The 12,812-nt window shown below is 47.5% G+C and overlaps 1 protein-coding gene across 3 annotated transcripts in view; it reads left to right on the top strand.

Moving 5' to 3' along the window:
- Positions 1-12,812, top strand: part of LOC135400282 (beta-hexosaminidase subunit alpha-like) — a 43,817-nt gene that overhangs the window by 5,542 nt on the left and 25,463 nt on the right. Inside the window, exons 2-4 of one of the 3 annotated variants that reach the window (XM_064632081.1) lie at positions 4,480-4,564; positions 5,488-5,785; positions 10,686-10,804. In XM_064632081.1, the coding sequence (XP_064488151.1) occupies positions 4,480-4,564; positions 5,488-5,785; positions 10,686-10,804 (502 nt within the window). Of the gene's footprint in view, positions 1-4,476; positions 4,565-4,637; positions 4,787-5,487; positions 5,786-10,685; positions 10,805-12,812 lie in introns of those variants that run through there. The other 2 variants (XM_064632080.1, XM_064632079.1) reach the window with 2 other exon arrangements.

Below are 12,812 nucleotides of genomic sequence, written 5' to 3'. Positions count from 1 at the left end.
CCCATTACAATTTAAACATGTACAAGCAGGGGCGGATCCAGGGGGGGGCCCTGGGGGCCCGGGTCCCCCACGAGACATACCTCAACCCCCCATTCCGGCAGATTTTCCTGCCGCACGGCGAATTTTCCTGCTACATAGCGACCCCCCCCCCGTCTTCTCTCTTTTTTTCAGTGCCCCCCCCCCCCCCCCCGAGGATCTTTCCTGGATCCGCCCCTGTGTACAAGCAGAGATCCCTGGACCGCCTTCATGACCAAACCTTTGACTTTGTGAAAGTACTGGGCGAATGGTGCGTGTGATGGACCAGATGTGACTGCTTAACCTCACAGCCCAAATGGACGTAGAGTGAACAGGGAAGCCGTTACACAAACGTTATTTATGGTTTCGGGGGTGCCGTCCAGTTCCTACACTCGAAAGGGTGTAACGCGACACCGTCGATCGGTCCCGTCTCTTCCGCTTCTCGGAAAGTGTCCGTTTCTCCCGGTTTGGTCTCGAACTCTCGACCACCATGCGTGGAGGAAGGCACTTGTGCCAGAGCTCCCGAAGGAAGCACGAAGGCCTAGGACCGAAATGGCAGGATGGAGAAAGCCAAGTTACGGCAGGTGGCCACTGCAACGACTCGGACGACAGGCCAACCCATCCTCAGGGCGAAGACAACGATTTGTGAGCCAGCCTTTCTACTCCGTGCTCTTATTAACTATGTGAGCCACAAAATCTGGTGTGTCGTGTACTTCTGTACCCAGCATGGACTCACGCGTCGGTAGCGAGCCTTCACACCTGCGAGAGAGAGAGAGAAATACATGATGACGATGATATGGGGATGACTTCCGTTCATTGAGCACCGCTCACACCTGCGATTCATTGTCAGGGTGTACAATGCTCACTCGTCACCTTCGTTAACAGAGCAAAGCTCTCGTCTTTTCAGACGTTTTCTTTCACTTTTGTTTTCTCAACTGGATCTGGACTAACTTGTCCCGCGGTGAGCGGGCTCACATCTCAGTCTTTTCTCCTACCATCATCATCATTATCATCATCAAGTACAGGAAAAAAAAGTAGTTCCGCTAAAAGTACCGTTACCGCTCCTTTGATTAAAAAACCAGACACACACAAATCTGTTTTTTTTTTAATTGTTTCTTTCTCTGTTGTATGTTATTTGTTTGGGTTACTGTCTGTTCCTTTGTTAACATGTTCGGCGATTCTCTTCAATTTGAACTACCCTCACAAGCTAAGTGAAAAATAATAGCACGGCAGTGGGGATAGATTTGTGATTAGGTTGCGAATTGCAAAGCTACTGCATGCGCGTTGATGATATCACATTGTTTCAATGAAATGTTTAGTTATAATTTCAATATTGTTTAATGTATTAATTATTATATATACAATTATATTATCAGTTAATCTTGCATTACTATTGTTGTTCAATTAGTTATTGTCTGTAACTTTATTTGTTTATTGAGTTTTATTTACGTTTGTACTGTCGTTGGTAGCAGGCAAACAGTATGTTGTGTCGTGCAGAACAGGAACGCAGAGAAATATCCGAATCATAGCAAAGTGTCTCCTCGGTAATTTCACCGTACAAGTTCACACAGTTAAGTTCTTGTCCCCTTGTTATTTTTTGCGGCTTCCCTTGTTATGTTTTGCGGCAGTAGGTTTCAGTGACGAAGCTATGTGCGCAGTGATGTGCCAAAAGGACGAAATGAATACGAGACTCAGTACAAAAACACGATGTTACAAGTGGCTGGAGTCAGAGAAATGCAGTGTTCGCTAGCAAGGCAGGATTTTGCGAGACATCAAATAAACATATCCTCTCGTCGCATCACATACAGGTGTTTTGACACAGATCGACAGCCGCGAGCGGCTGTATATCTCCTTCCGCACAGTTACATATATTATAAACACGGTGGCTGGTTCCGTGCACTTTGTCTCCATTCCCTTCGTTCGCGCCCCTCAAACTTTCTACATTATTTGCACTTGCAAAATCAGCCCTTCTTATTACGCCGGTCGCCACCGCAAGCTACAGTTCCACTAGAGAATGCATAGAACGGGTGGCGTGGTACCACGTCGGGTACTACCAAGACCGCCACTGGCGGCGCTGTCGCGACGAAACAGTTCGCCCTCTTTAGGTGTAGCACGGTGCCTATAGTATACAGGGTTATTCTAGCAAACGTTACACATTTCGATCGTACTATAAAAATAGAAGACTGGGTTTGGCCCATCCAAAACTTTCTAGGCTGATAGCCACTCGTCTGAAGTAAATTTTTTTGTAAGTGATATGGTCATGTAGGAAGAAAATCAAACAAAATCTCGCCCTATGCATTTTCAATGGCCTATTCCGCATAAACACCGCCATTTTTTTGTGTCAGCTTCACATTCATGTCACTTCACACAGGTAGCGCTGCCTACAACGACGTTGCATATGCCGATTCTGATGTTATGCACCAATCCTCCTGTTCCAGTCTTGTTCTTATACTGGTGCCGCCTGTGTGTGGTGCAATGAAAATGAAGCGCACACAGGAGAAAATGGCGGCTTGTGAGTGAGATAGGCCATAGAAAATGCATAGACTCGAATTTTGCTCGATTTTTAATTTTTCTTCTAGAGGACCATAACGTTCACAAAAAAATTCTAACAAAACTTCAGACAAATGGCTGCCAGTACGCAAAGTTTGAGGTTGAATAAACCACGTCTTCTATTTTTACGGTGCGATAAAAATGTGTAACGTTTGCTAGACTAACCCTGTAGTCAGAATTCGTCTGCTACTGCGATTCGCCGTTCTGCGAATTCAAGGACCCGCAAATGATTGCAGCTCACCTGGAACCTGCAGACAGACCTGAATATTTAGACAAGAAGTGCAACACGCTTTCCAGAAAACCAGTTTTGAGAAAGATCGGTACCGTTTTGCGCTTTATTTCCAAGTTTTCCCATTTAATACGCGGGGACGTCCAATCACCAATGGCAGACGACGGTGGTTAGTCGTGATGGCCACGACCGGTGAAAGCAAGTTCGCGATTGGCTGCCACCGTTGAAAACACGATCCTGATTTTTGTTGCGTCACGTCGACCAGTAAGCAGGCTTTCTCTATGCACGTGGTGTTAGCATGGGAATGGCATACGATGTGTCTGCGTGATTCTTTAAAGGTGGTGTCTGGATAAAAAACGTAACGCCGGTTGTTGGTGTACACTTTCCGCGACTTTCTTCGAGTGCCGTGCTGTTCAGTGCCACGAGGAATCTTGCCAGGGTTTTGAGAATGTGTTGGAGGTACCTCTTGTTGTCTGTGCTTGCTATGGCGGTGCATATGTATTTCTGCGGCCAGTACTCCGAACGAAAGATGCTCTATGTTGCGAATCACTCAAAGCTAACGGCTGCAGCCACTGATGGTTGTAAGACAGTAATTTTGGTTCACTACAGCTTATCCATCACCAAAGAAGAAGGCTTACTACGGATAAAATAATGGCATTACGTGAGAAGTACGTGATTTGCATGAACTTAAATTCACAAAAGGGGCTAGTCTTGCTTGCTTCAGGAATATTGTGGTTTCATCGTTGGTGGTGTAATGCTTATCGATGGCTGTTCTTTACTCTGGAGTGTTCTGTGTTGAATCAATGTATAATGTTACGTGTCAATATGTAATTTTTCATTACGTAAAACTGTTGTAAAACCTCTTCGAATCAACACATTACTTACCTGTGCACTACACCGTTCATTTGGGCCACTTTTTAAGAAACTGGTATTCTGGTTTTGACCATGCCAATTTGGTTACGAAAACAGGAGGGTAGCTGGACCATCTGCCTTTCTAGGGGTATGCCTGTGTGCGCTCTTCTAGGATGACCCCTAGCAAGCGCGCAATCGCACCACAGCGCAATTTCAGGCGTTGTGACTTCCGCCACATTCGTCAACAGCCACATTGGTCATACCCAGCTATAAAAGCAGTGCTACGCTTTCAGAATAATAAAGGGGCTGGGTCACTGCAATCATTGTATATGCATCATTGAAATTTCGCAAAATTACCTCAGGAAATGTGGCAGAGTATCGCCTTGTGCGATGAATCCCAATCATTATCATCATCACAATAAAATTGTTACTACGTTTTACTCGACAACTACATGCTTCTCTGCGTAAGTGCTGTTTAAACGTATCACTGTGACAATAAAACATTTAACCAATTATACTCATATCGAGGCGATAGTTTCCTTTTTTCCTTGGTTGTAAAAGCCTGGTATGAACCATGTGCATCATGATGCCTTGTGACCAATTGTGGCACTATGGCACTATTCATAGTAATTTTGTGTTGACAATTCTTCCTTATTATTAGTCATACTCTAGGTTTTTTTTTTATTCGCGCTCCAGTTGTTACGAATGCACTGCATTTTCATTGGTACTTGACACCTTATGTCTGGAGTGGTCGAAGTATTAAGATCTGAATATGTAACATGACTGTACGTATGCATAGCGGAAGTTGATGAATTTATTTATTTTTTCAGTAGCAGTACGAAGCACATTCTGGCAATCTTCCTCTTCGTCAACATCGTCGGTGGTAACGAGATTAAAACACCGAGGACAGTAGAAGTAGTAAGCAGAATATGAGAAGACATTTTTTGTTGTTTTGTCGTGCACTTCGGCATAGTGTCCGATTCGCGTTGCAAGGCTGGTGTTGCTTCGCGAGAACCATCAGATATGACGTTACAGCAGACGAATCGTAGACGAAGCTCGAAAGAAGAAAAAAAAATGTCAGGAGAATTACGAATTGCGACTACAAACTACGGGATACCTAATCGCACAAAAGATCTTCCTGTAAGTAATTCAGGCACGCGAGAGAGAGCTTTCATTTCAATCTTGCTGGTCAAGAAGGCTCCTCCCTCGTCTGCTAGTCTGTGACGTCACATCACCTGCCCAACAGTGAGGCGCGCGCCTTCTTTTTGTCTTGCACTGTTGTATATGTCGCAGCACGCCCCGCATCTGACATAGAGCAGTCGACCGACCGTCTTCCTTCCTCACCGTAGCAGCAGGCAATTCGCGGCAGCCAATAAAAGTGCTCTATTATCTCACGCAACTATACACGCCATAAGAAGCTGGGAGAAGAAAGCCGCCAGGCACTCTTTCAAACTAATTTTCTCTGGAAATACGGGTTTCTCAAAGGGAATATTTTGCGTGACAGTTCTTGTCACACGGTAAAAAAAAAATATGTATTACAGATACTTTTCTTTTCAAATATTTTCTACTCAACACATACTTAATCTGTGCGAAGGGAACCCTCGCCGAAAAATACTTACGAAAACGAGCCCGTTGGAATGCTTTAAAAGTAAACACGTGAACTCTTCACGTCAACGAAGCACGTGGGTCTGCTTCCTCATGTTATGCTCCTCCTCACAATGTGTGCACTACATTGCCGACTGACGGAGATATACCTCTGTGACTGCAGCTCTTAGGTTCTTTCGGAGTATTGTGCATGTAGGCTTCTGAGGTTCGTCGCTGAATAGCCACTTCATGTGCAGAACCCTTCCTCTGGAACAGTCTGGCCGAAGCCCCAGGACCAGAAAACATCATTTCGTCAATACATCATTGACTCTTCGACTTTCAAGCTCCGGCTGGAAAGCGACGTCTCAAAATGCGACATACTAACGGAAGCACTTCAGAGGTACAGACGCCTCTTCTTCCTACCAGACTGTCCAAGGCAACGGAGCCAGTCAGGTGTAGGTCCCTGGAACAATCCTGCGGCAGAGACATTGACCCAGCTGCAGGTACATATGACCACGTGTGAGGTGCAGCCATATTTAGGCATGGACGAACGCTGTAAGTATACGTGTAGTGGATATATGTTCTGGAGGAATCATTTTTAGAGGTTCATGTACAGAAAAAGGGAGAAGTGAGATTGGGAAGAAACGCGTCTTGGGCATGCCTGCTTTCGCGTGGGTGTTCGCTTTATTTGTTAGTATTGTGGCGGCCCGTGGATGGTGATGAGAACGTGCCTCTGCTGGCGCACGGCACAGCCCCGGCCTGGCTGGCAGGGCGAGGCAGCCGAGGCAGCAGAGGGCTGTGCCTCTGCTGGCGCACGGCACAGCCCCTGCCAGCCAGGCCGGGGCCTGCCGGGAACGGCCTGCCCCTACCGGCACCGTCCTAGTGTGAAGCCACGTCCATCTGCCCGCTAGGACATTCCATCATAGCCGGCCAGGACTCATGTAGAGGAACTCCACCTCCTCTACATTTGGTGACCCGAACAACGAACACGATGTTCGGCGTAATTCGGCCATGCAACATCCTAAATTTTTCGGCTGACCAACAGCGAACCACCCTCTAGCAGGCAAGGCGCACCCGTATCACTGTTCCAGCGAGGACCCGCAGGGAGACCACAGTAAGCTCAGGTCATGGCTTCCACCTGCTTCATGACGGTCCTCCATGGCATATCGCTGGCGGCAAACGGCGTCCGCGCTTACGTACCGGTCGCGGTACTGTCGCCCACTCAGCAACGCACTCACCCAACAACAATCAGCTCTCAGCAACTACCACTCAACGCACTTACTCGCAACAAGCAACGCAGCAACGATCACTCAACGCCGCACAACGCACTCACCGCCGCTCAACACAATCAGCAACCACTCAAGCATCCAAGCACTCAGCATTCACATCTCATCACTGGAACCCGCCCGGATCACAGTGCTCTTGTTCCCGCCATTCCGCTGCTGCTGCACCAACAGCCATAATCACAAGCAGTGTTCCCAGTCGTTCACGACGAAAAGGACGACGAGGTCGGGCTGGCTACCCCAGTATATCCATACAACAGTGCTCTAGAACACTGCACCTATTTAGCTGAGTATGAAATGCACACACAAAGGGGAAAAAAGCGGAGAACCGAAAATAAACTGGGAAAGGAATTGACGGCTGGCAGGGTAACCTACAACTCAGTCGACGAGCACCTGTCGCGTTATTAGATGCACTTCAGAACGAAAACTCGTCAAGGAAAAAGTTGAGTCCTTCCAAAGCAGGCGCTTAGTGGTGCAATGACTGGAGACTCTGAATCTTTACGGTGTCGAAGGTTTGGGCGTCCAGACAAGCCAAACTTGCTTCCAGTACCTTTCAACTATGGGCAACTACCGCCGTACTGCTCTGTATTCTGTACGACTTCGCACTCGCTGTAGTCGGGATAATAGTTGGCCAGTTTATACAGCAATCGACAGCTTCACGGTGCATTCAATTGCAGCCCATGTAGAAGAGGCGCGCTTCCTCAGGGAAACGACGGATACACTTGGAGACGTAACTAAGGGTCAACCGTGTACAGCAGTGCAGACCGGTCCATTTCAGATCGATTGAGGACTTCTTTATTCATCGTGTTATGACCGATAGGCTCAAAAAAGTGCCACCTAGCTGTACTCAGGGTGGCTCAGTACTGAGTGCAGGTTGTCCTCGCTGCCCTCACGACCTTCGGTGACCTCGTTGCTATATAGGAGGGTTGTTTTCTACGCTGAAACTAGGAGGTGACACGCGTTGGAATCCCGGCATACGCTGTGCTCTCTGGACGTTTTCCTTGGATTTTCCTCAGACACTTTAAAACAACTGGTTTCACAGTCTCCTGTGAAGTCAGTCCAGGAAGTAGGGCCCCCTCCCCCTGAACAACATATCATCAGGCAGATCGCTCGACAGTAAACGCCTTCAACTAACATGTTCAGAGGTCATGTATAGTTCACGCATAGAAACTAATACTCTAGGCGCAATGGTTAGTCTTGCCTGGCTAACCTCTCCTGGTCTTTCTACTTCCCCATAGTACTAGCACAACTAACACGCACAAGGCCGACTAGAATTGAGAACGATGTCGCTCTGTCACGTGGCGTAAGCCACTTTTGTAACAGGCTGTGAAGCTCTAAAGCCCTACAGAAAAGGTGTGAGGCTCCCGCTTTCAGCAGTCAGAACACAGAACGATAACGAAATTGAAGAAACAACACACACAGACGAGACGTCGGAGATCAGGATCTTCGTTGCCCAAGCTGCACTCATCATAGATAAGGTGCGATCAAAAAGTCCCGAGACTAGCTCAGTAGAACGATGAGAGATATAAAGAGATTAGAGGTTTGAGAGAGCTACAGGGACGAGTGCACTGTAGTTCATGTCAAAGACCTTCGTTTGTTCTCATGCCGAGCGGCATCCGTTTCTGATTATTTGTTGCTGTGCTACAGCGACGTTGTCAATAAAAATGTATCGGCAGGTGTACTATTGGCTTTATATGGGAGAAGAGGATTTCCCCTAGTTTTCCTTCCCAAATGCACTACCAAAGGTATCATGTCGTGAAGGGTTGAACACCCAGAACCCCCTGTATCAGCGCCAGTACTGTAATATACACTTTTTTTTTTATCACGTGCACGGGAGCCGTACAGACATCAATATGCTGCAATTGAAGCAGATCGCAAACATCAAATTCTACGCCAAACTCACTCGGTAAATCTACAACAGAGACCTTTGAGATGATCCAGCAGGCTTATGGCAATGATACAGTGAGTCGTGTAAGGTGCCTTGAGTGGCACTCACGCTTCAAGAAAGGCAGAAGAGCATTGGAAAGACGAGGAGAGGTGAGTGTTGCAACTGGCCCAGTGAAGTGACCGTCTCCTGAAACAAAGACAACAGCTGCGCGACACGTACTCCAAAAGAGGACACCAAGGCTACTTGTGATTAAGCCATTCATTATGTGGTGCCAACCGTCTGGGTTGTGATCAGCAGCTGACACTTTAGTGAATAGACTCAGTCTTCGTCCTTGTTCCCTTCGGGCACCTAAGAAGGTCACCTATGGATAAGCTCCCTATTCATCTCCCAGACAGCCACTCTTCGAGATCTCAAACAGGTGCGTCTGGCGACCTCGAGACGTCTGCAGTGACCAATGGCGGACTGTGACCGGTCAGCGGGATGGCTGGACAAGGTTAACAAGGTTAAGGTGACTCCCTTACCCTGAAATTTTCCTTTAAAAGAGCGCGGCCATAATGGCTTCTTTGTTCTTGAGATGCTGAACATGTAAATAAACATCTGTTGTTGTTGAAGACGGACCCCTGCCTCACTACCTCCAGCACAAGACCGCTCGGACCCCCGAACCGCAACGCCAGGTAGGACATAAAGGAGCACAGCCCCCGAAATTGTCGATGAGGTAAGGGAACCTGTGCATGACGACTGTAGGAGAACCATTTTGGACATCTCTGACGTCGTGGATCTGCCACATGGCACAGTGCAGAGAATCCTCACATCTGATTCAGGCATGCGCGGCATTGGGACCTGCGTTGAGGACCTGACCAGAAGGAGCATCGTGTTGAACTCTGTCGGAACCTTCGTGAGCAGGTTTTGAGCGATTCAACATTCACGTCAACGGTCATCACTGGGGACTAGACGTGGGTGTACGGTTATATCTCCTCGAAGTTATACCCCCAAGACTGAAGAAGGAGAGGGAAACCAGGAGCGCGACCAAGTGTATGATTATATATATATATATATTTCAATATTTGCCGAGTTGTGCAGCGGCAGCGTGTATTTGTCTCCGAGGGCCAGGTCGATAACGCACAGTTTTACTGCGACGTTCTCTAGCGTTTGAGGGAGGACACTCGACACAAGAAGCCTGGACTGTGGCACGGCAGCAATTGGATGCTCCATCGCGACAATTTACGTGCTCACAACAACATAAACTCGGCAGTTTTTGGGTCGCAGCAGAATAATCACCGTTCCGCACACGCCCTAGTCGCCCGATTTGGTCCCCTGCGACTTCTTCCTCTTCCCAACGATGAAGCTTAGGCTGAAGGGCCGCTGTCTCGAAGCTGTGAACGAGATCCAGCGTAAATCGCAGAAGTTGCTGGACATGCTCCGAGAACAGACTTTCAGGAACCGTCGCGACAGTGAGAAAGGCTCTGGGAGCGGTGTATCTGTGCACAAGGAGACTCCTTTGCGGGTGGTAATAGCAAAACTTCATATGCTCCTATTCTCGGAACTTTGTGATATCACCTCGTATGGCGAACCAGCTTGCCTGCGTATGTGGGAACACGGAACTGATTCGTTGGTTATCGATAAGCGCGCTACGTGCACAAAGTCTCTTTTTTTTTTTAATGTAGCCGTATATTTAATGCGACGATTTCGTTGACATACAGAGAGTAGGAAATCACGCTTCCTGAATTTCTAAACAAGTTGCTGTCGGTCAAGGCAAACGTCAGTGTAGCTAGTAATGGAGTTATCATGGAAGGGCCCAGACACATAAAATGCATAAGCATATTGCTTTTATGTGATGCCTTGTCTTGCGCAGTAGCTATACGGTGATGCAGTGGGAATGCTTTTTGGGGAAGGAAATATCTGTCATTGAGAAGTGAAGCTCAGAAAGGTTGAAACAGCCAGAATATATGCGGGAACTGGCATTCCTGCAACAAACTGTGCCCCTGCCACAAAGTCGATTAGTGAGTGCTTCTTTGTTCTCTGCAGTGAAGAGGCTGCGTCTGCACGCAAGTAATTCGCAATTGAGTCACACGTGCCCACATGACTATTTGACGCACCTATTGTGTAGTATAGCATGAACCTGAAGGACAGCAGTTGACGAAAAGTAGGTGAGGGCCCGCGGCAGCCAAGGAACCTCACACTCGCTTGCATTTCGTTAACAGCGCCCTCGTTCAGACCATTGCATGATTGCTCGCCCAGCCGCTACAATCTATACGGTACTATGTACTATTCCACTTGTTTCCAGACATAATACAACTGAGTGCTTTTGAGCCCGAGGCCCAGGTGCGTGCAGACACGAACTGGGGCATACTACGAGGACTGGAGACGTTCAGCCAACTAATCCAGACCGTCAATGACACACACGTGAGGATACAACCTTTAGTACTTCAGTAGCTCCTACGAACGACGAGGGAAGGTATTACTGACATTCAGTACTGCACCGGATACCTGACTTTGTGATTTTATTTTCCCTGTGAAATGTTTATTTTTTTTTCTCGACACTACTTTGTGCGTTAGAAAAACAACATCAGCGAATGAGGGAAAGAGAAAGAAAGAAGCAGTTAATTGAGCTGTGAGAAAAACGAGCAATAGAAGACAAATTAGCATAAATAGCGCGATGATCGCACCGGTTTTTGTACGAAAAAAACACACACACACAAGCGCCGTCCATTACTTATGCCATCTCAAGAAATGCATGCATGACTCCACGCTCTGCGCTGCCGAGCTCTCGCGGCGCGGTGACCAGAGCAGCAACGCCTTCTAACTACAGCACTGGCTGTCTTGGCACTCCCAATGCACTCACCTCGGTGAAAGGAGGTTTGTGACAATGGGCGTGTCGACTGTGTTTATTGTAGATCGCGAGTGTTGTATCGTTATTCATCTGTCATCTAGGACGAATGGGTAGCACAGACTGCTAATGGATTATGCGGGCTCTATGGACACATCGTCACTTTCACGACCTGCTATGTGCTGACACGACCATAACACTCGCCGATTTCCCTATGGAACTTCCGTCTGCGAACAGCGAGCGGAAGTGACGTGTTACGCGCAATGCGCCCGTGCGGCGGCGCTTTGTACGGGCCTCATCGCCTCGGCTCAGTAATACACGTGTATGAGTGTTCATGTGCAGAGTATTAACATTTTTTATTCCCATGTTTTGTAGTCAACATAACAAGGACGATTAATACAACAGCCTACAGCGTGATTTGTGGAAAAGAGGTGCGAATAAAGAACGTGATGGCTGCGTCAGTAATGACGAGAGTAACAGCTGGTGGCGGACGATGTTCCCTTGCAGGGAACACACTTTCCGCATTTGCAGAAATAGTCTTGGCCAGGTGAGGTTTCAACCATAAGCAACGTAAATAATGTGAGGTATGTTGTAGAGGATGACGACGAGGATTTTGTTGGTGCACTATTAGACTACACACGTCATTTTTCGTACTTTACGCGACGAGGACTTTTCACGAACAACGCATTGCGGTGCTTGCTTTTTTGTGGTCTCTTTACATTCATGCGATATACGTGACCTCATAAAGTGTGGCTGACATCTTTCCTGCAGCTGAACAAGGGATTGGCTGTCGCATGAGGAAGCACAGCCCTGGAAACAGGAGGACAATTAATGACCTGTCCCATTGTTTACAAGCAAGCATGATCATGCTACAACGTTCGCAACCAACACAACTATAGTACCTCAAAAAGTTTCTCAGTGGCTGGGGTTGCTGTATCAATTCAGGGAGTAGCTTGTGAGTAGCTTCCTCAAGGCTTATTACGAACCCAACAAATGTTCTTGTTGGGTAGCTTAGACCTCCACGATCAACGTTGAAAATAAGTCTATTCAACAACGATCTCAAGTGGAACTGGAGCAAGGGACGATGACAAGCGGATTAAAACATAAACGACAGGAGACCCTCCCTTTTCTGAGCCAGCCTGGGGTCGGTCCAGTGGCTTCAGCGGATGTCTTATCCAGGCCCTCCGTTGTGTTTTTATTTGAGTTTGCTTGTAGCTCGGATGGTCTTCAAACACTGTTGGAACTGCGCCACGCTTCCTCTTGGCAGCTACGTCGGAGTCGTCGGCTACGAAGTGAAGAGCATACAGTAGAGAAATCCGTAGCTCGCCATGGTTCATTCGTGCCTCATTAAATGTAAGGTGAAGATTATATGACCATGAGCAGTATTTCACCGTTTGTGAGTCGAAGGGCACGATGTGGCGCAAGAATTAAGAAATGACACATTATGTTTTTGTGAAGGAACTGATGTTCTGAAGCTGGAAAAAGGTAGAAGGGACAAACACATACACCCCTTCCCTTATGTGCCTTCTATGTTGTTCCAGCCTCAGAGCGTCAGTTCTTTCATGTTCAACAGTTGCCGCCTGC

Source organism: Ornithodoros turicata, chromosome 7, assembly GCF_037126465.1.
Source record: "Ornithodoros turicata isolate Travis chromosome 7, ASM3712646v1, whole genome shotgun sequence".
Lineage (NCBI taxonomy): Eukaryota > Metazoa > Arthropoda > Arachnida > Ixodida > Argasidae > Ornithodoros > Ornithodoros turicata.
This window is presented reverse-complemented; position numbering and strand designations above follow the sequence as displayed.